This window comes from Carettochelys insculpta, chromosome 6 (genome assembly GCF_033958435.1).
Source record: "Carettochelys insculpta isolate YL-2023 chromosome 6, ASM3395843v1, whole genome shotgun sequence".
NCBI classification, from domain to species: domain Eukaryota; kingdom Metazoa; phylum Chordata; order Testudines; family Carettochelyidae; genus Carettochelys; species Carettochelys insculpta.
In genome coordinates this window covers 123,285,140-123,308,751 of record NC_134142.1, presented here as the reverse complement: position 1 = coordinate 123,308,751, position 23,612 = coordinate 123,285,140, and the positions used below count along the sequence as shown (strand labels likewise).

The 23,612-nt window shown below is 47.2% G+C and overlaps 1 protein-coding gene across 5 annotated transcripts in view; it reads right to left on the bottom strand.

The window, feature by feature from the left end:
• The window catches only part of LOC142014909 (uncharacterized), a 66,189-nt gene that overhangs the window by 11,321 nt on the left and 31,256 nt on the right, over positions 1-23,612 (bottom strand). For 3 of the 5 annotated variants that reach the window (XM_074998176.1, XM_074998179.1, XM_074998175.1), the window contains 9 exons: positions 23,201-23,322; positions 17,200-17,279; positions 15,923-16,057; positions 14,744-14,839; positions 13,990-14,136; positions 8,377-8,505; positions 7,475-7,512; positions 4,875-4,926; positions 2,884-3,001 (listed from right to left, as the gene is read on the bottom strand). In XM_074998176.1, coding sequence (XP_074854277.1) covers positions 2,884-3,001; positions 4,875-4,926; positions 7,475-7,512; positions 8,377-8,505; positions 13,990-14,136; positions 14,744-14,839; positions 15,923-16,057; positions 17,200-17,279; positions 23,201-23,322 — 917 coding nt within the window. Of the gene's footprint in view, positions 1-158; positions 1,969-2,436; positions 2,616-2,883; positions 3,002-4,874; positions 4,927-7,474; positions 7,513-8,376; positions 8,506-13,989; positions 14,137-14,743; positions 14,840-15,922; positions 16,058-17,199; positions 17,280-23,200; positions 23,323-23,612 lie in introns of those variants that run through there. The other 2 variants (XM_074998177.1, XM_074998178.1) reach the window with 2 other exon arrangements.

Below are 23,612 nucleotides of genomic sequence, written 5' to 3'. Positions count from 1 at the left end.
CACTGACCCTGTCCTCTAAACTGCTCCACTGGGGGCTTCAGCAACACCCATCCCTACCATCCCCCCTACTCAGACCCCCATCTGCCTTCCCAACAACTCATTAATAAACAGTTTTGTAGCAAAGAAAGTGAACTTTATTATGTAAAATGGGTGGGGTCTTGAAAACTGAGGAGGGGGTGTGGGAGCAATCATGGGGCGGGGGGGAAGACGGGCATCAGCAACAGTGTGAGGAGGCTCAGTGCTCAGTTAGTGAGAGGCACCATCCCCCATGGGTCACACTGCTTTGGGTGCGGTGCATCGGTGTCCCCAGTGGTGGTGGGAAGGGTGTGGAGCAGGCATCTCAAACTCAAAGTCTACTGAGAGCTGCACAAACAAAACCAATAGCTTTCAGGGCCACCAAAGAAAATGTACTTCTATCAGAAAGTCACAGTTATTTATTACAGATGATGTTTTAGGTATATTTTATAATATTTCTTCTTGTCTTGTTTGAATATAATACAATAATTTTAATTGAGAATTTAATACTTAATATGAGTTTTATCATTTTAATAGTTCATAAAATTTGATGTGTAACATTATTATTTGCTCATAAATAATAATTATTAATTTAAATATACATGTAAGTACTCCACACCCTGCCAGCTCCCAGCCCTGGGCCTAGCAGGGTTCCCCAACCCCACTGGGTCCCAGTGGCTGGAGCTGCTGGCAGGTGTCTGAGCCCTGGCTGACTCCCAGCCCCATGCTGCTGGGGTTCCCTGCCTCTGGCCAGGTCCCCAGGGCTGGACCTTCCGATCGGACTCCCAGCCCCAGGGCTGTCAGAGTGTCCCCATCCCCAGCTGGGTCCTCATGACTGGAGCTGCTGGTGCTCCCAGAGTTTCCCTGGGGCTGGAGCTGCTGCTGGGGCTCTGCACCCCAGGTGGCAGGCAGCTCCAGGGCTTTCTGGGATGCCCTGACCCCAGCCAGCTCCTCAGGACTGGAGCTACCAGGTGGGGCTCTGCACCCCAGACAGTTCCCAGCCCCAGGGCTGCTGCGAATCCCCAGCCCCCCACCATATCCCCAGGGCTGGACCTGCCAATGGAGCAGGGCTGCCAGAGTGTCCCCAGCCCCAGGCGGGTCCTCATGATTGGAGCTGCTGGTGGTGCTCCCAGAGTTTCCCTGGGGCTGGAGCTCTGCATCCCAGGTGGCGGGCAGCCCCTGGGCTTCCTGGGTTGCCCTGGCGCCAGCTGGCTCCTCAGGACTGGAGCTACCAGGCAGGGCTCTGCACGCTGGATAGATCCCAGTCCCAAGGCTGCTGGGATTTCCCAGCCCTGGCTGCGTCCCCAGGGCTGGACCTGCTAGTGGGGATGCCAGCCCCAGGGCTCCCAGAGTGTCTGCAGCCCCAACCAGGTCCTGGTGACTGGAGCTGCTGGCAGGATCTCCCAGCGCCAAGGCTGCCGGGGTTTCTCTGGCCCCAGCCAGGTCCCTGGGGCTGGAGCTGCCACCAGGGTTCCACACGCCAGCTAGACAGGCTGGGAAGGCCTCTACATCCCAGCCAGATCCCAGACCTGAGGCTGCCTGGGTTCCCCCAGCCTCAGATGGGTCCCTGGGGCTGGGGCTGGGGCTGGGACTGTTGGCAGGGCTCCACACACTGTCTGGCTCCCCACTCTGGGCCACAAAAACATTTGATGGGTCACATGTTTGACATGCTTGGGAGGGTGAGGTGGGAGGGGGAGAGGATGCGGAGGGAGGAACAGTGGGAAGTGAGGGGGCAAGGTCCTGAGCAGGAGGGGCCATCATGCCCTGCACGAGGTCCTGGGCCAGCTGCACCGGTAAGTTCTCCCTGTGGAGCTGCAGGTCGCCTTTTCCCAGGTTTCCATCACCCGGCACATGGCCCAGAGCTCCACCATCTGGCAGAGGCACCTGGGCAGCCCTGGAACTGGGTGACTGTGCCGAGGCATACAGATCGCTCTCCTCTTGCAACGGGTCTGGCTGTGGAGAACAAGGACGGAGGGTCAGTCATCCCAGGGGGCACAGTGCCTGAATCCCAGCCCCCAGCTGGCAGCGGAGAGTGCCAATTCTTGACTCTGTCACAGCCATTGTGCTGGAAGCCAGGCCATGTGTGCTCTGGCCACTGATGTGCCTGGGAGTGGGGGCTGCCATGGGACTTTGGGCACTCCTGTGTGCCCGGTAAGGGAATGCTGGGTTTGCGTGTGTTGCACTGCCCCATGCCTCCCTCCCGTGGTGGCTTGGGGAATGAGGATGTCCCACCCCGGGGTTAGGAGCATGGCAGGGCTCTTCAGCCACCCCGTACCCAATAGCCCCGGGGCCCCATGTGCACCAGTTGCTGCATGCTCCATAGCCAGCCAGGGCCAGGTGTGGAGCATCCAGCCCCAACACACCCTCCCCTGGCCCAGCCAGCCCCTCCACCCCTGTACGGGGGATGGTGATGGCACTCACCTGATGGTCCCTCACCATGTCAGATGATGCCTGGGACGGCTCCCTTGGCTCAGCTTGGGTCCCTTGCATGGTCTGGCTGGCCTCGTCCAGGTCCAGGTATCCTCTGTCAGCCTCCTCCCAAAATACACCACCTGGAGTGGCAATGGGATGGCCCTGCCCTGCAGGGTACGATTCAGCTCCTGGTAGTAGAGGCAGCTGACAGGCACCATCCCGGAGCAGGATCTGCTCTCCCTGGCTCTGGTGCAGGCCCACCTCAGCTCCTTAACTTTCATCCGGCCCTGCTCTTAGGTGTGGATGTGGCCCCTCTCTGCCAGGCTGGTGGCCATGCAGCCATAGATGACTGCATTCCTGCTCTGGGTGCAGATATCCTGGAGGAGCATCCAGCCCCATGCCCCCGCGCCCAGCAAATCCTCCACCCCCGGCACAGGACACAGTGCTGCCACTCACCAGACGTTCCCTTGCCTGCATCAAACAATGATAGGGCTGGTTCCAGTGCCTCGTCTTTGGTCGCCAGGATTACATTGCTGGGCTCAGCTGCATCCGGGTTGCCGGGGTTGCTCTGCACCTCCAGTGTAGCAAAAGTGTATATTTTAGTTAGCAGTGATTATAAAACTATAAGCATGATGTAAAATTTCATGTATAATAATTTGCTTATAAGTGCTGTAGCTTCTGTTTCTGTGTCTCTCATGATTAGATAATGTTTACTGTAAGGCCTTGCTCCCTATTAACATTACAAATTAAGTTGTATCCCTTCTCTATAACACACACTAAGTTGTGTCCTCTAGCAAGTACTGATCTTGTCTGAAACTCTGTGCAGTTGTTTGGTGGGAGTGGAGAGTGTGTGTGAGTGAAAGACAACACAGATGCCCAGGTGATCAAGAAGAAGTGGAAACTTTGCAGAAAACAGGAAACATATAAAAACAACAAGAAGTCCTGTGGCAACTTATGGACTAACATATATTTTGGAGCTTAAGCTTTCATGGGCAAAGGCCCACTTCATCAGATGCACGAGTGGGGGTGTTTCAGAGGAGGATTTAAAGGCGGGGGTGGATCTCAGTAAAGGGGAAGGCCAGAGTTGACATGGTCTATTCAGGAAACATGTGTTGTGTCTTGAGGCTGAATTGAATTACTAACACTGACAAACCCTGGAGACAGGCAGAGACACCTCCCCCCACCCCACCCCGAAGAGTGAGAGACAAGGATGGGCATCCTGACAATCACCATTAAAGCATAACTCTGAAAAACACAGATTAACACCTCCTAAGGTTGGATGATCTCAGCAGGCAGGACACTGCAAAACCCATAGACTCAATTGGCAATTTACATGTCCAAGAAGGGAAGTTCTTGCCAGGGGACTCTGGGTTCAGTCCTGCATACCAAGCCTCAGAGGAGTCTCAGAGGAACCCCAACCCCTCACTCAGTCGCTGACTTGACCCACCATGGACTGGTAACTATGCACCATCTGCGGGACGTGTGTGTGTGTGTGTGTGTGTGTGTTTATAAAGCATACGCTAACTGCTTCTTTACTGTATTCTCAATAAACGCAGCGCATTGCCTTTTCCCCTGAAAAAGATCCTGTGTACTTCATATAGGCATAACATCAGCCCTGAATCCACCCCTTGGTGTGGCAATGGCACCGCTCCGCCTCGCACAATTCAGTTGAGCTCCTAGCAGCGGAGGCAGCTGACGGGCACCGCTCCAGAGTAGGAGCTGCTCTCCCTGGCCCTGGCATAGGCCCACCTCAGCTCCTTAACTTTCATCCGCCCCTTCTCTTGGTTGTGGATGCGGCTCCTCTCTGCCAAGCTGGCGGCCATGCGGCAGCAGATGGTCACGTGCCTGTGCCAAGTGTGGAGATCCTGGACGCTGGCCTCCTCCCACCAGACCTCGATGAGGTCCTGGATCTCCACACCCAACCAGGAAGGTGCCCATCTTTCCCTGGTCTGGGCAGGCTCCTGGGAGGCTGGGGTCTCCTCCTCCCAGGGACCCAAGGGGGGCAGCTCACTGGGCTCTTGGTGGCTCATCTGGGGCTGGGTGGGCACAGAGGGTAGCGTGTGGCGGGTCAGGCCTGCAGCGGCTCACTGTCAGGCTGTCAGCGCAGTCTCCTTTAAGGGCTATGGGGGAGGGGGTCCAGGCTAGAGTGCTCAGCAGGGCATCCTGGGGAGGGCTTAGAGGTCCTTTAATTTGAAATAGCCATTTTCCCCTTCTAAAATGGGCTTATTATGAAATACCTATTTTGAAATAAGCACTATTAATGAGGCCTACCGGTACCAAAATTATGCACCCGCTATTTCAAATTTATTTCAAAATAATATCTGCGTTATTTAGATGCTGCCAAAGTTAATTTGAAATAATGTCTGTTATTTCGAAATAACATGGCCGTGTAGACGTAGCCCACGTCTTTCCCAGCAAATTGTAAATAATAACAGCACATCACTTACTTGGCATACAGCAGAATTCTCACTGCGGTACATTAGCAGATACGCAGTGTGACTAGAACAGAAAAAAAGAGGAGTGAACATTAATACCTAGTCAAATGGTGACCACATCTCTCTCCATTAACAGCGTCCCATGCGTGCCATCCTTTCCCCTGGCACAGTTAGGAAAGTTCACCTCTGCAAAATCATCCTCTGCTTCGTGCACGGTTCCCAGAGTCATGGTCCTCCATAGCAGGATGCGACTGATTGCCCTGCACACTTGCAGGAGTACAGTCCCAACGGCAGACATTCCCACTCCAACTGATTTGGAAGTGGCTGGTAGCCCTTTCGAGTCACCACCTTCCAGACAGCAATAGCCACACGCTGCTCTAACGAGAAGGCAGCGCTCATTCTGGTGGCCTTGCTCTGCAGATCGGGAGCCAGCTCCACATAGTGCTCCAGGAAGGTTGCTATATGCATCCTAAAGTTCTGTAGCCCCTGGGCTTACTCCCTTACCTACACGACCATGCAATCCCATCTCTGCTGGTCTCCATAGCCCAAAAATGATGATCTGCTCTAGCAACTGCTCTGTGAATGACAGCAGCACTGCTAAACCTGCTGCTGCCCATATTGCACAGAACGTGGGGCACCTGTGAGTCCTCTTCTCTCAGTAACTTCATGGTTAACAGCACTAACATTGGTAATGTCCTCACTACTCCTAACAGAGCCTAAGGGAGAAGCGTGCAAGCCATCTCGTCTCGCTGAAGATGCTGGAGTGCATGGCCAAGAACAGCAGTTGGCAAAATGGTGCAAAAGGAAGCCAGAAATTACTGGAGGGCTGGGACACAAAGCAGTGCCTGCCAGGATGTTTTGCATGGTCCCAAGGTACACCACACTATGTTCCACCTTTTCAAAACACCTCGCAAGAGACGGTGTCACCAGGCACCGTGGGATAGACACACACAAAGCGCATCACTCACGCTGTCGATGACGGTGCCCCCAGTGTGGACATGATCCATCAACAGACGGAGCAGGTGTCAGCAGCCTTTGGTGACTTTGCTTTTCTCGATTCTTTCAAATTAACATTAGCTTTGTTGACGAACACAAGCCCTTAATTTTTCAGTGCAGACTTGCCCTGAGTTTTCCAAACCTGAAGAAGAGCTCAGCATAGGTTTGAAAGTTTGTCTCTCTGATCAACAGAATCTGGTCCAATACAAGCTATTACCACCACCTCTCTCTAATGCCCTTGCATCAACCTGCCTACACCATTGCATGTCAGATTTTGTGCTGATTATAGAAATTCTAATGCTGTCACAGTACCTGATTTCTGTCCTATGCCCAGAATTGACATGTTACGTACTTTAAGCAAGTCTTAGACTTAACTAACAGTTATTGGCAAATCCTTTAGACAAAAAAGCACAGAAAAAAGTCCATTCTGGTTATTGAGATGGGACTTTATGAGTTCCAACTGTTACTTGTAGAGTTAATTAATGCAGGACACACCTCACAGAGGCTTGCTAATGAAATGTTAAACAGGCTGCATGACTCTGCATGGGCTTATATTGATGGCATTACAATATTTAGCAACTCTTGGTCAGACTATAAGAAACGCTTGGGAACTGTGCTAACAAAACACAAAGACACCAGTGTCATCATACAGGGCTCAAGGTCCTTACATAGGATCCAAAGAAGAGGCATGGTGAAATTTCTCCTGATCACTTTAAAGTGCACACTACAGTTACCTAGCCTGGACTCCACACTAAAACACAAGTCCAGTCTTTCACAGGTTTGGTCAGCTATTACCATCTATTAGTACATGGCTTTAAAGGCATTTGTTATCACAGAAATATTGGGAACAGGGTGGTGTCAGAAAGGGTATAGATCAGGTACACAAAATCCTGTCAGAAACATGGGTTCTGGCCAGTCCAGCTCGTGACAAAATATTCAAACTTAGATGTGGTACAGCTGAATGTAGTGGAAGGTAACAAAAGCAGCCCATCAGACTGCCAGACTGAGTCAGACCGTAGGCCCATCCAGCCCAGTCTCCTGTCTTCCGACAGTGGCCAATGCCAGGTGCCCCAGAGGGAGTGAACACAACAGATAATCATCACAGTGATCCCTCTCCTGTCATCCATTTCCAACCTCTGGCAAACAGAGACTAGGGACACCATTCCTACCCATCCTGGCTAATAGCCACTGATGGACCTATCCTCCATGTATTTATCTGGCTCTTTTTTTAACCCTGCTATAGTCTCGACCCTCACAAATGCCAACCACTCTCGAGGGAGTGACCAGCACATAGACACCCGAGCAGCCAGGAATACTGACCCAATATTTTCACATCCAATGGGGCATGTGTTTTGAACTGCAAATGCACAGCAGACTAACCCCACTGAAAAGGAAAAGAAGCAAACAAAAGGAGGAGTGGAACAAAGTTTGGCTGGGGTCCAAGCTAATCAACATGCACATAGAAAAACCTTTCCCCCTCACCTTGTTACATCAGTGACCTAAGCAAAGATCAGAGAAGAAAAAAATGGCTGCCAAGGAAGGGAAGAGCTTTGAAAATGTCATACTGGTGCTGGAATGTCTGAAAGTCCTACCGTAAAACATAGGATTGGAAATACCTGTTCTTTGTACCCATTGTGTTCTGTTCTTCTGGTGCCTGAAAAAACAAACAGAAAGGATCATTATACCCAACTTAGCTTCAGCAGTGTTAGCAGAATAACGGACTCTGAACAACTACTTCAGATGTTCATCACATCTCTCATCCCAAGAGGGCAGTACAACATCTGAAGGGAGAGGGAATGCTGTGCTATTCAAACATCATGTTGTACCAAACTGAAGCTAAATGGAGCAGGTCCATGTTGTAATGCCATCATGTATGCATGCCAACTTTTGATCTCGGTAACACTGAGGTAAATTCAGAACAACTCCAAAGTAAGCGACTATAGATTTGCACACATATAACTTAGTGCAGGTTTTGGTTTACAGCAGTGGTGGGCAGACCAGCAGACTGCATGTGGCTCATCAGAGTTTTTGGTGTGGCGCACCAGAAATTTCGTTGCCCGCTGCCCATGTGCAAGGTTGCCAGATTCTGCTGGTGTCTGTCCATGTCGTTTTTGCCCTACCAGTATTACTGAAGTGACACACGCCTAAAGCAATAACACGTGAAGTGCGGGACATGCTGACTACATGCAACATTGCCCATGAAAGCCATGCTCCTCCCTCTGCACCCAATCAGAGCTTTGCTACGGTATGATCAGCACACCCCACAAATTTGCAGTTAGCAAAAATTACCCTATCCCAGGAGACTGTCTTGTTTACAACAATCTGGCAGCCCACTGAGGCGAAGGAGGGCCACTCACTCGCCAGCCTAGCTTGCCCATCACAGGTTTACAGAACTTTCAATCTGCTACAGAGGTAGTTATAGATACAGTACTTCTCTCTTCTGCTGTACTCCTCAGATCCCTTAGAGGAAATCTAGACATGTCCATGCTTGCTTTCCCTCAACTCAGGCACCCATTACCTCAGTCACTGTGGTGTCATTGAAGTAGTACCAGCAGTCGCTTTTAAATGGCTTTATCTCAGCCACATAATGGCCACCATGAATTCCTCCTTGATGGTGACACACTGCAAAAAGCTCATAGTTTATGATCTAGAAAAAAAATCATGATCAAATTTAGATGAGCAATTTCTTCAGTTGTGATGCAAACAGATTTTTAGAGGGATGTAGGTAGAGCGAAAACCATTTACCAAACACTGGGATTTAGGGATGGGATGACAGATGAATACAGATGTTCTAGTGTTTATCTTTTCTGTGTACAGTAAACTCTTTCATATCCAGCATTCTATTATCCAGAACTCTCGAATAAACAGCATTTTAACAATAAGTAAATCTGAGTTACATTTTCCACAAGTACAGTATAATGAAAGTAAAAACAAATAAATACAGCAAATACAGTACAAGTTTACAATGTATAATACTACTATGGTTGGTAAATAAAGTACTTGGCATACATTTTTTGTTTCTTAATATCTAATCTTGTTTTTCGTTAGTGTTACGCATTGCTAGGTACACTTCTCTATTATCCAGAATATTTGAATATCTGGCACCCTCACAGTCCCAGGGCTGCTGGATATGAAAGTTTACTGTAGTTGTTGAAGTTTCCAAGGTCTAAAGTAAGCATCAGGCTTCCTCCTACTTTGGAATAAGAAAACATGAGAACAGAATCCCTTCCCCAAAAACAGAGGAAGCTTGCTTCGCCTCTGTCAGAGGCTGGAATTGGGCGACTGAGGATGGATCCTGTGGTGACTCCCTATTCTGTTCACTCCCTCTTGGACATCTGGCATTGGTCACTGTCGGAAGACAGGAAGACACTGTCGGAAGACTGGGCTAGATGGACATTTGATCTGACCAAAGATGGTCATTCTCATGTTCCTACTTCCCCTATGGCCACCCAGCTCTAAAGGAGATGGCGCTCTTTGAGTGAGAACACTCTAATGAGAATTATCGCTGAAAGGGATAGGGGAGATGGCACGGCTAAGAGTGGGACAGAAGTAAATTGCAGGGTATATCCAAGTTTCACCACACTTAGTACCTTCCAGTCTGTTGTAATGTGGGTCTAACCACTTATGAAGTGGAATAAGCTGCAGCCAAAGGGAAGAGAAATATGAGTGAGAGATACCATGGTCATAGCTAAGGAGTCACAGACACTGCTTAGATAACTGCACGTTGTTTAGCGTTAGCTGAAACCAGAGGAGGAGATGGTGATCTCCATCCTTCAGACTTGTGATGTCTCCTAAGTTGGTCCAGGTGTCTTGTCAGGCAGAATAGTAGAACCTTCTCCCCAACAAATCTAATTTCTTTGCTTGTTTATGTTTGGGATTAGATTTAGTCTGGCCACGTCTTGCCTTTCATTCATTCGCCACTACGAAAGACGTCAAGGTTGGATGAGAGTAAAAAGTATACATATTCATATCCCTAAGAAGGAATCTGGCACATATTTTCTGATCTCATCAGTAGGCATAAGAGGAAGGAGTTGGCCAAGGGATCATGGTAAGCTCCCAGATGGCCTCAATGAATGAGCAAAAGCGTTCTAGCAGGCCCAGCAACATGCCACATATCAAATAACCTTTACAGATCGCCCTAAGTTCCTGGTACACCTTGTCAGGAGTCAGGAAGATGATTCAGAGACTATGGCCTCTTTGAGGATGAAGAGGGCTTCCCCCAGCTAGAAGAACCTGGGATGTCTGATTTATGCTGCCATTTGTGTGGTACCAGAGAAGGGGAATAGCAGCTTCTCTTCAGCTCTCTCTGGTGAGGGGATCTTCCAGAGTCCGGTGCTGCACTCCAGGAAAGAATAGAGTCTGAAGACCCATATGCCATGCAGCTGGATTCCAAAGGACAATGCAAAGCAGATTCCATAAGGATGTACCAAAGTCCTAACTCCCTGGACTTCTTAATCCTGGTCTTAAACCACCAGCAGATAAGACACCTTCATGCATCCTTCTCCAAACATTTTCAGCGATGAGCGTGAGGCTCGCTAATTGGTATAGATTTGTTACAGCGAGCAGTGCTTAAACCACAGCAACTTAGGCACGCCCTGATACTGACCTTAAGACCTTGGACAACAAAGGAAAACAGGCAAAACATTTCTGAAAAACAAGTACCACTAACAATAACTTCACTAAAAATTCAACTAGCTATAGACAACAGTAATTTTACAAAAACCTTTCTCTGGAAAGAGAAAAGGGAGAGTGTGACAAGCACATACCCACACACACACACACTCACACACACTTTGATTACCAACCACAGGCAATGAGAAGGAACTGAGAGTTACTGCGGTGGCTCTGTCTTTTATACCTTTGACTAACAGGGTGAGAAAGTGTGGAGGTCGCATGCTAGGGGGCAAAACTTCCAGCTTCGGTGCACTGGCACACACAAACCTGAACTGGAATGGATAGGATATGTGCAAGCACTAGAAGAGCTTGCTATTTTCTTTCACCTTTCTTTGACATAGTTGTAACCATTACTGGAGCTAGCCATAAAGTTTGATCTGGATCCTGTAACCTTTCATTTAGAGACATGGGTATTCTGTCAGGTGCAGAATAAAGTAAAACACCTACAAGCATACAGGATTTATCAGAAGAAATCACCTCCACACCTGCAATAATCCCATGTTTAGAGGTCTGGGGGATCTATAACTATCTAAAGGTCAGAAAGGCATTGCTCTTAATATACACATCTCAATAATATATGGAGATACACATCTTGCCTCTTACTGAACAGAAGACAACAGAATATTTGCAGGTTGCTCTTGCTGAACCTGATGAGCTCTCATGGACTTAAAGCTTGTGGCTTTCACCAACAGAAATTGGTCAAATAAAAGATCTGACCTCACCCATGTTGTCTCTCTAACATTCTGGGATCAGCATAGCTACAACTACATTGCATTAAGACTGACCCTGCAATTCTTTCTTGGAAAAAACCTGCTGATATAGCACAGGAAATATATCAGGTTGCTTATTCGGATGACCTATTTCTGTTTGCTTGGGTGATGGAGACCTGTACATTGCACATGACAAAGATGGGGCCTTCTACCCCTGAGGAGGAGCCCAATGGTTCTTGTAAAGCTATATCTGCTAGCTATAAAGAGACTGCTTGGCAACCCAAGGAGGACAAAACCAGGAAGCCTGGGAAGTTTCATAAGCTTACAAGAAGACATCAGAGGTCTTGTTTTAGGATTAATCTCTGGCCATTGACAAGCAGGTGTGTAAGCAGGGGATGCCTACAAACTTACCTCAAAAGATGATGAAGATAATTCATATTCTTCTGAATAACAATAAGCAGACATTTGAGGGGGGCCTTCACTAAGTTCATACTAGATCCAGCAATCAGATGTAATCAACAGTACCAGTGATTCACCCAGACATGGTACTGCCATGAGATTGTCAGTTAAGATGATTTATCTTTGCTCAGATACCAGTAAGCCTGGTGGTATCATGTATAAGGGAGCGTTAGTAATCCGTACCTACGCTGAAAATGTGGATTCTGTTGGTACTGATGTATGTAGTACCAATGAGCAAGGAATCATGGAGACAGAATTCCTTATCTTCGATCAGGGATGTGGGGAGTGGGCCCCCTCTTGGGGGCATGGAATTTCATAAAGGGGGCACAGCACAACTGGCTGCTGGTTCTCAGCCTCATATATCTCATTAAAAATGTTGACATATGTTACTGGTTTTATATGTATTCATATTTATACACTGATCAATGACATTTTTACATTCTACAGACTTATTTTCTTACACATTCCAAAGGGTTTTCTTTTTATATATGAACATAACCAAAATTTTCATTTGGTTTGGATTGCATTAGACAGTTGTTTGTTTGGGTTTTTTTGGTTTTTTGGGGGTTTTTTTTTTTTGGTTTTTTTTTGGTGAGAGGGCTGCTAATTGCAGGGACAAAAAGTAGAGCCCAACCTAAAAGGTGTTCTCACCTCTGCCTTAGAGAATACCTGTGCCCACAGCACCAAACCCTAGTGTACCAATGGAGCACAAGCAGTAGAGGGCGGTTTGACCTTTAGAGGTGGTACTCAAAGTTCAAAATGATCTTTCTTCAATAGTACCAGCTCTTACAGGCATGCTTCAGGGGCACTTTTGTTTGCCTTGAAATCCCTGCCAGAGCCACATCCTGAGTGATCCTTCTTTTCATTTGAAAACCTGGGGAATAAAATCAGCATCCCTCCTCGCTCTATCTTTTAACTGCAACAGGTGCACCACTGGTAGAGAGAACACTGGAGATAGACAGATCTGACTGACCAGGATCTGAGTCAGGTCTCATGGACCTCTCCGGGACACATCTCCTGAGTTTAATCTCCCTGTTCCTCTGAGACCATTGGCAGAAGAACAGCAGTAGTACATTCATGAGGAACATGCCCCTCACCTAGACAGTAAAGACACATCTCTTGGGTGTCGCTGTACAGAACAGCAATGTGACATGAAGGACACATTTTGAAACTGGGAGATTCTGGAGGCAACACAGCTGCCTATCACCCACTATTTAACCAAACGTTTAAATTATCTTAAAATACACACTCTAAACTACTAATAAAACGAATCTAAAACTAACTGACAAAATCACCATTTGCAAAAACGCTCTGCTAGTTGAGTTCAAAACAGAGGGGAGGTACTCCAGAAGTGCCCTGCTGCTGGCCTAAGGGGGCAGGTGAAGCGGAAAGAGCTGCAGTTTGTCTGCTCCACCCCTGCGTGCCTGAAGGCGTGTGGGAGAGTGTAAGCACACTCGCTGAGTGCGTATGGACCAGCAGCACACTGCTAACTAGGAAAAAGTTCCCATCTCTGGCACTAGCTGGGGGGGCCAACAGAGTTCCTGGGTGCTTCGACGAGGTGGGGGAGGAGGCTCCCTGTTCCCAGAAGGGGCAGGGCCTCAAGCTGACTGGGCAGCACTGGGCACAGCCACCCCTCAGTGTCACCCAAAGTGTCCTGCCCAGGTTACCAGAAGTGATTTAAAGGACCCAGTGCTTCAGCCGCTGCCACAGAAGTGATGACAGTAGCCAGGACCCCCAGACCCTTGTGAATCACCAGGCCCCAGGGAAACTGCCCTATTTAACTCTACTCTGTCCCCTATGGGGGCCCCAGGCACTAGGGGCCGCGCAATACCAAGAGTGGAAGATACATAACATCATCCAGCAGAAAACCTTCCCATAGAGTTTTGCTTACAGGTTCACATTTATGAACTCATCTTTGCAAGGGGGGGCACCCCAGTTCCTGAGCCTAGTGTTGTCCCAAGACTGATGCAGGGTGAGAAAGTGAGGCAGGGTCAGTCACCAGGGCCAAGAGGTACCAGGAGGAAGCTATCAAATCTCCAGGGCTCACAGAGGGGCAGACATCAGGCTAGAGACAGATTTCGATGAATGGTAAATTTCTGTCCTCAGAGTCAAGACCTTACATTTTAAGACAAGGTGCCATCCAGCAGAGGTTCATGGTTCACTACAATACCTGTGCACAATGGTAGACCTGAACTCTACAAGTCCTAATTAGGGAAGTTGTTAGTATATTTTCTTTTCCCTTCCATTCTGTCATTATCTGTATTATGCCAACAGAGAATAAAATTCACCTGAGAGCTCTGTGTATGGTCCAACTTCACATGCAGTGCAAGAGGTGCAGACACGTTACAATGGAGCTTTCTAAACCCATCACCACCAAATCGGTATCTCTTCAAAACGAGAACAAGAATTGGGGGTAGAGTTTCAAATCTGTAGCGCTGAAAGAGACAGCAAAGCAGAACATTACGTGCCATATGACTATCGACTGCATTCTAAAATTTGCCTTCTGTAGACCGACCACTGAAATAAAATACAAATTTATTGAAAAAACATTTTCTCTCCTTTTAAATACACTTTTCAAGTCAGAGCAGCTCAGCCACGTGGTTGGTGTGATAGCCAGTGATGGGCAACCTCTGGCCCATCGGGATTCTATGTGTGGCCCCACAAACTTTGTCTTTACTATTGTCCATGCATACGGTCGCCAGATTGTGCTGGCTTCTGGCTGTGTAGTTTTTTTTTTTTTCCTATCAGTGTTACTAAAGTGACACTCACATAAAGCAAAGACACATGAAGTGAGGTGTTTGTTGACTGCACACAACATTGGACGGTGGAAGCCGTGTGCTCCCTCTGCACCCAATCAATTGGTACATGCCACAGATTCTAAGTGCACAAGCACAGTTAGCAAAATTGCCCTATCCCAGGAGACCATCTTGACTACAACAATCTTGCAGCCCACGGAGATGAAGAAGGCCTACTCATGATGCCCGCTCATTAGACTAGGGTGTCCAGCACTGCAACAGACCATTCTAAATAATCCTTTCTTACCGACTCAGCATCTTCTTTGCTTTTACATGTTTCACAGTAGAGCTGCTCATCACCAGTAAAGTAATTTATTTTCTGTACATCGTCCAAAGCCCTAGCCTGCAAGAAATTACAATGTGATGGAGCATTATTATGATGAAACTTGAGGAGTACATTTAACAGCATGGGCCATATCCCACAAAGCACTGAAGGAACAGCTTTACAGTAAACAATATTTGACCTGCCATTTGTCTGGTGTGTGGAAGTACATCCACTTTAATAACAAGGGATTTTTTTTTCCATGACCAACTTTTACTACATAGAGACACCTAGTCAGAAAACACCGTATTCAGGAAAACACTTAAGTGGGTGTTTTAAAGCACATTCTCAAAGCCCCTTAACTTTCAGGGGACATAAGTGTATATGATCACATATATGTTTCAGTTCTTATTTGAACAGGGTTTAACTTGAATATGACCTTAATTTATTTTTTTAATTGGGGATATAGAGCACCCAGACAGTAGCTCTGAGCTGCAACAGGGCTGTGACTGCCCCTCAGAACTGGCACCCAAACATCCTCCAACAAACTCTCTCCTATGTCACACAGGCCTCTGGCACACTTGCCTGATGGCTTTATTTTCTGTACATTTTAATTATGCCATCAACTTCCACTAAAAGTATTTTAGCTCATCAAAGCAACAGAGAAGAATTCAGTAACTCCTGCTTAAGCAACTGCAGCTTTTTAGTTACTTTCAAGGCACCATGTATTGTGCCCCAATTCTGCAAAAATTTAGGCCTTCTCTACAATTATAGTGCTGTCAATTATAATATAATTACAGTAACGGTATGCAACCTTGCTCACTTTTAGCGATGCGTGTGAATGCTGCTTGTCGGCCCTTTGTCAACAAAATACTTCTACCCCATAAGAGGGGGTTTCACTTTGTTATCAGGAGAGTGTTCATACTTTCACCTGATACAGCAAAATTCTCTTGTTCGGGAGGGGTTCAGTGCAGGTGTAGAAATATTCTTAGGGCTCATCTACACAAGCCCCCTCCTTCACATAACACATTCCCCTTTTTTATTTTATTTTATTTTACTTTATGCCTATGAACACAAATTTAATGCCTTCTCATTTAAGGGTTAACTGTAACCAATAGCTGTGTTGTTATAGGTCACTCAGAAATGCTGGGATATTTTCCTTACCACAGAATAAGCTTCCTGTTTAGAAGTCCACTGATAAAGAGAGAGAGAAAGACTCAGAACTGGATTCTCCTTGATTTTAGTTTCCTTCTGACATTTCTGGCAAGTGATGGAATGGACCATTTCCACCTGGTACATCTAGGGAAAGAATGACTAACTAGAAGTGTTTCCAACAGTCCACAGAGATTTCATACTGCAGGTAACACAACAAGTAACACACAGACACATCTTTTATGAGTCGACGGGTGACTACCCTAGCTCCAACTTCTCATTTACTTCCCTAGCAGTGTCAAAGTTGCTTCAGTCTTCTATGGCCTGCAAGTGCAGAGACAGCCCTAAATTGCTAAAAATAATACCTCAAATGGAAGACAGAGCAGTGTAATCTAGCAAACTGACTTGCTCTTGCCAACACTTTCAGCCTGAGTCAGGTACTGACAAAATAATTGTTAGAAACCAGCCTGGTTCTCCTGTGGGTCAGCATGGTTGGGACAGGTATTGAATTTATAACAATGTGTTTAGGCTACATGAAATGTTTGAAAGTTATTGCATGTGTTAATCATACGTACGACATGCTACATGGCAATACTTAAGTTTTTGATTTATAACAATAAAACATGTCTGTTTTGGAGCTGCAAACCCATCAGGAAGGATCATGTGTCTCTAGCTATTTAAGGTAAGAACTCATATGTGACTAGCTTCTTAGTGAAATAGAACTAGCTATGCATTTTCTTTTATTTTAATTCGGTAACTCACTTTGATCTCCCTGTTTTCTTATCATCACTTAAATCCTACAATTTTGCTTAATAAAATCTCTTTTGTTCATAGTCAAGCCCCATGTAAATTACCACCTGGAGAGGGCTACCACTGTGTATATCTCCCTTTCGTTGATATAGGGGGTTTACCTAATGAACCTTCCCAGTGCAAATGTTTTGCACAGAGAGAGATGGATTTATTTGGGGGTTTGATCCCCTTGAGGGGGTTGATTCCCTGGGTGCTGTGCCCGAGAACTGCATCCACCCAGAGCCATGGTTAATTAGCATCTGCACTGATATGCAGGGGGAGGCGGAGTTAACCCGAACTCTGTGCCTTGGCTGAGAGAGACCAGAGGATCCGGCCAGGCACGACAGGATGGTGGGGAGCCCCAGAGAGCAAGAAGGCTGGTGTCAGTGGCATGATCAACACATCAGGAAACATCCTAAGGAATTTTCTGTGACTACAGCACATCACAATAATGGTCTAAAAAGAGTCTGAAATTTAGATTTCCTGAAGAGGAGAGTTACCTTCTGAATCTCTTGTTTGTCATCAATGATTTTATTCATCAGAATCCGGAAATATTCTGCAACATCCTGCTGCTGGTGTACTGTACCAACACAAAGTAGAGTGATCAACATTTATTTGTGGTAGCTGGTTATTAAATTTCACCAGGGGCAATATTTGCTGTCTCAGTTTCCATTTCTTTTGCTTCCTTTCCAGCAGACACTCTGGGCAGATCTACACTCCAGGGACAGGATGATCTAAGTTACACAATTTAAGTTACCTTAGTAGAGTAACACAAATCAGTGTAGCTTAGATAGGCTTACCATGGGGACCCAATGCCATATGGACAACAGAAGAAACACTCTCATCAACTCCCCAAACTTATCCTGTTTTGATGCAGTACTGGAGTTGAAGGGAGAGGGGTTGGTGGTCAGTTTAGCAGGTCTTCATAAGACATACTAAATCAACACTCAGTGGATCAATCACAGCAGCATTGATCCATCCCATAGTGGAAACAAACCATGAAGCCTCTACAAGTTCCATGCCAGTCCCAACCCTGGATGAAGATGGAGGGTTGGTCAGATGAATGTCAATGTGCTGAATATGGAACAACAATACGAATGAAATCTGATGCCAATACAACTACATGATAAAAGATGCCAGCTCGGACATCGCCCAGATAAACAAGATCCACAACACCAATCGAGCGACCGGGGTTGGGTCAATAAGTTGGCTACCAAAGGAAAATTACAACTAATGCATATGCTATGCATTGGAACATGGAACATCTGAACACTGTGGGCAACTGGAAAATTAGAGCTGCTTCAGAAGGAGATGGAGAGATACCGATGCAATATATTTGGACTGGCAGAAATGCACTGGATAGCATCAGCAGTGATGTATGGTTGCAAAGTCATTTGGTCAGGAAATGAAAGGAAGCATGAACCAGGAGTCAGACTCCTTCTCAGCAAAACAGCTAGAAGAGCATTATTAGAATACAAGTCGGTGAGTGCAAGAATGATGGTAGCAAGAGTCGAAGCAAAATCGTTCAACATCTCAGTCGTTCAGGGGTATGCACCCACGTCGGACAGTATGGAGGAGGAGACTGAGCTATTCTATAAAGACTTGACAAAGACGGTGGAGGAGACACCGAAGAAAGATGTCTTGATCATCAGAAGAGATTGGAATGCGAAGGTTGGAACGGATAACAAAGATTGGGAGAGAGTCATGGGAAGGTTTCGGTATGGAGAAGGAAACGAATGAGGTGAAAAGCTACTAGAGTTTGCTACAGAGCACGAGATGGTGATCTGCAATACGACATTCCAACAAAAGGACTGTAGGAAGTGGACGTGGCGATTGCGTGACGGGAAGTCCAAGAACATGATAAATATGATTTTAATAAGAAGAAGACGGTGAAGCGAGCCGCTGTGGCCTTCGCCAGACCCAGAGGTGGAGGAGGCTGCTCAGAGGCCCTGGTGGGCGGGCCCTGAGCCGGAACACCGGTGCTCTACCCCTCAGAAGGCGGGGCCTAAAGTCAGAAGGGCCAGGGGCAGGGCTTGGGGCCCATTAACTGCTGGGCTGCAGTGCTGGGAGGAGGCTCCTGCTCGGGGTCCTGGGTGCCAGGGGCAGGGAGTCCGCCGCCGCCCAGCCCGTCAGTGAGAGCAACCCCCCAGCTGCCCAGACCAGCCTGGGCAGCTACAGATACAGATGCCCCAGGGGACCTACCCGGACTTCCCGGATCTACCAGGACCCTCACGCCGGTGGAGGGCCCCCTCCCCAGAGGGCAAGCCAGGCCCAGACAGACAGCCTGGGGCTAGCCACCCAGAGGCCCCGGAAGCAGCCAACTCCAGAGTTCAGCCGGACCCCTGCAGTGCCGAGGCCCCCTGATTGCCTTGGTCCCACCGTGCTGCCACCGCCAGACTACGCCAACGACGTGGAGATGTCAGACTGGATGGACCCTGCAAAGGCAGACGACTTCGAAGGGACCTACCTGCCGGGACCTGCCAACCAGGCTGACTGGGACTCTACCCAGATGGAGATGGAGGTAGGAAGTGGCCCGGGGAATGCTGCTCCAGAACCCATGGCGGTGTGTTGTGGCCTGGATCCCCACTGCCACAGTCAGGTGTGAGTGATCCACAGGGCCCCAGGCCGGGTCGCAGTGGAGTGGGAGGGCCTGCGACCCCACACCCCCTCCCTAGCAGGGCAAACCCTCGCCGTGCTAAAGCCAACCCCGCGTAGGGGAGAGCCAGCTCTGTGTAACTGCTGCTCCACCCTGAACTAAGGGCTGGGCTTCCCCAACTACAGACTTACCTGTCGCCCCACCCTGCTGCAAGGGCTGGGGGCCATCCGAACTGCTTGCGGGCTGACCGCTGCCTTGCCCTGAGGGAAGGGCCAGCCGGTTCCTTAAAGGAGACTGAGCCCGGGTTCCGCGAGGACCGTGGGCAAGCTGTGGTAGCCTGTGCCGCCCAGTGGAGGCGCTGTCGTAGCACGGGCCTCTACAGATGGGTAACATCAGTACAGCAGTGCTGGACTTTCCAGGAGCAGATATAGACTCGTACCACAGTCTAGTGATCACAAACACCAAGATAAAACTCAAAAGAAAGTGTAAGACACAGTTTAAGAAAAGAAGAGACGTGGCAAGGCTATGTGAGGAAGAAACAGGGAATGCATACAGAGCAGCGCTCAAAGAGAAGAATAAGAATATCGCCACAGAGAAAGACCTCTGTAAGAAAGTCACAGGAATAACCATGACGGTAGAAGAGGCAATTGAGCAGACTGTTCCAGAAGAAGAGAAGATCAATAAGAAGTGGATTACCCAGGAGACACTGAAGTTGGTTCAAGAGAAGAGAGCGTTGAAGATCAGAAGAAATGTCTCTGAGATTGTGCAACAGCAATATAGGATGAAATGCATTGAGGTGAGGAAAGAAGCCAGAAAGGACAAGGAGAAATGGTTAGAGGAGCAATGGGAAGATATAAAGATGTATTACGATGAATGTAAGACCAGGGAGGTGAATAAAATGATTAGGAATATTAATAAGAGATGGCAACCAAAGCAGACGACGATCAAAGATTAGAACAAAGAAGCGCTCGTGAACAGGGAGAAGATTGTGCAGCGATGGATGAGATATTGCACCTATCTGTACAAAGCACAGTTGGACCTGAGTGTGTCAGAGAGACTGATTGAAGAACTGAAAGAGATCTCTCCACTGAGCATCGAGAGTGAAACCAATATTTCGAAGGAGGAAGTAGAAAAAGCAGTGAAACAACTAAAGAACAACAAGAGCCCTGGAAATAATAAGATAAATGGGGAGATGACCAAATACGGCGGAGAAAGTATGATTCAGGAAATACACCGAATATATACTATAGCACGGAAAGAAGGGAAGGCACCAAAGAAATGGACAAGATCTGTGCTAGTGACAATACACAAGAAAAGAAGTACATTGGAGTGCAAGAATTACAAAATGATTGCCCTAATGAGCCACCTAGGCAAGGTGCTAATGATGATACTGATGGAGAGACTAAGATCGCAGATCGAAGAACATACAGCAGAGGAGCAAGCAGGTTTCAGAAAAGATAGAAGTACTATAGAGCAGATATTGGCACTAAGTGTTATAGCAGAAGGACCTCGATGAAAGAACAAGAACATATACATTTGCTTCGTCGATTTTCAGAAGGTATTTGACAGTATAGATCAGAAAGTGACTTGGGCAGCGTTGGAGTCATACCGGAGTGGATAGCAAACTGATGCGGTTGTTGAAGGATGTCAAAGACAATGAGGAGGCAGGGGTGAGAATATGTGGGGACTTGGAAAGTTGGTTTAAAACAAGTAGAGGTACAAGACAATGAGATCCGATATCGCCAAGTATCTTCATCACGCATCTGGAGAGTGTGATGGACAAGATTAAGGAAGAGTTAGACAGGATATCTGTGCATGGGAAAAGAATTAACAATCTGAGGTTCGCAGATGATATAGTTATCATTGAGAAAGATGAGGAGAAGCTAGCGAAAACAGTACAGGTACTAAACAAAGAAAGGAAGTGGTACGGACTGATTATGAACATGGTTAAAACAAAAACAAGGGTATTTTGAGATAAGGAAATAGGAAAGAAGATCAGTGTAGATGGTATTGAACTAGAAAATGTAGAGAAGTTCACATATCTGGGGAGCAACATAACGTATGATCTAGACTGTGAGAAGGAAATAGCGACTAGAATAGCAAAAGCAAGAGCGAGTTTGAAGGCGATGGATAAGATCTGGAAAAGCAAAGTGATTAGCTTAGGAATGAAGCTGGGCATCTTGAAAACGTGTATTCAGCAGCATGTTGTACAGATGTAAGACATGGGTGATAACAAAAGATTCGAAAAGAAGAATATTGGCATTCAAAAGGATTTGTTAGAGAAAGATTCTGAGAATAGGATGGATGCAGAAGGTCACCAATGAGGAATTATATAGAAAGATACAGCTGAAAGAGAACCTGCTGCAGAAGGTTATAAAACGAAAGCTATGACTACTTGGGCACATTTGTAGAATGAATGGTGAATGAAAAATCAAGACCGTGGTATTCAGCATAATGGACAGTTCGAATAGGAGAGGCAGAGCCCACAGCGAATGGGTAGATTATATAGTAGACTGGTGTGCAGCTAGTCTGCAGAAACTAAGCCACTCCACATTGGACAAGGAAAGGTAGAAAGGAATAGTGAGAGAGGCATCAGACACCAACAGGTGCTGAGCCCACGGTTATTGATGATGATGATGATGATGATAGTGGAGAGAAGCCCTCTGTGGTAAGATGGCAGACTGGATACACCGGGATGTTCCCAGAACATGTGCACAGCGAAAACCTGTCTTGCACTGCCACAGAAGACGCCATTTGAGTTTGATTAAAAAACAACACCACAACAGTGAAGCTCAGAAATACCACTAAAAACAACCAGAGAATGGTGCCCAATGCTGCTCCCTGTTCATTTCTTAGTCCCTAGGCAGGTGTATTCAAGAGCACTCATCACGCTTCAGAGCAGAGACCATCCCAAGTACCTCTGAATGCAGTGACACTATTGGTACCTCTTCACTGCAGTTAGCCTGGGTGATTGACACCTGTGTTAGCCTAGCCCAGGTGTTAACAGTCACACTACAAAGCCAGACCTAAGTTAATGCATCCTCATTGATGCTGAGGTCTCCTGTGTATTCGCAGGGATTCTGGGGACATATCTCATAGTTCTATCTGCTGTATTAAACGGAGGAACTCTGATTCTTCACCATAAAATTGTGGGCAAACTTGTCTGTCCTCCAGGGCACATGGGGAGGTCTGTGAGAAGGCACTGGAGTACTTGAGTGATTTAGCCTGTATTCTCACTGGAAAATGAGCAGACTACCAGTCCAAATAAAGTAGAACCCTGGACTCTAACTCATCCGCATAGCTAGGCCAGCTAGACCAGATGCCAAGGACCATTAAACTCAAAGAAAAGGTCTGTGGGTGTGGATGGAAGGGGAGTTAGCAGCAACATCTGAGAATGGGCATCGGGAAGAGAGAACCTAAGGACCTGGAAGAAGGCAGTGTACCTGACATTTCAAATCTTCAACAATATAGGTATCTGTAGAACTTTTATTGTAAAGAAGGAGGACGCGTTGCCTACAGAGTGGCCAAGAGGATATCATGGAACAGAAATGGGCTTGTGGGAACCTCTTCTATTTGGCTGAGAAGTCATCTCGTATTTACAGAGAGGCAGGGGAGCAAACAAGGGAACACAAGTAAACATGGCGGGGGATTCACAGAAATAAACGAGAGAGGCATGAGGACCAGTTGGGGATAGTAAAAGCAGGAAGAGGGACCAGGAAGAAATATGGGAAAAATTCTAATATGCACACAGGCTTTTACGGGCCAGGCAAAGAGGGAATTTCCAGCCCTTTTGTTGATCAGTCTCAGTAATGAGATGTTATTTAGATCATGTCTGTCCCTTGTTTTCTAGAAATTGGTGTGAGCGTAACTAGGCCATGACAGAGAGCTCCAGAGGAACATCTTACCGTTTGTCACCCCAAGGCATCTTGTAATATTCTCAGTGGAAGGTGCTGATTTTTTATGGTTCAGTTTATCAAACAGCTTTTTCAGCTGACACACAATGCTGGAGTCAGGTACATTTTCACAGCTACAAAATAGCACATAAAATAAAATTAATCACCCACTTTCCACCTAGAATCCAGGTTCTGACCCACGTTCTGCTACTGCTTCCGGGAGAGAGTGGCCCTTCCAGGTGTCTGACTTTGGTCCTGCTGGTAGCACACCTGGAGGAATCCCAGACATGGTGGGTGGGTAAGTCTGCTGCCTGGGGACGTGAGCTCCCCAGCCCACCTTTTCTGCCTAGTACTCTACCCATAACCCACGCTGTTCTGCCCCCACTCTACCCAGGCCTCACCCCTTTCCCTCTTCTCTGCTCTT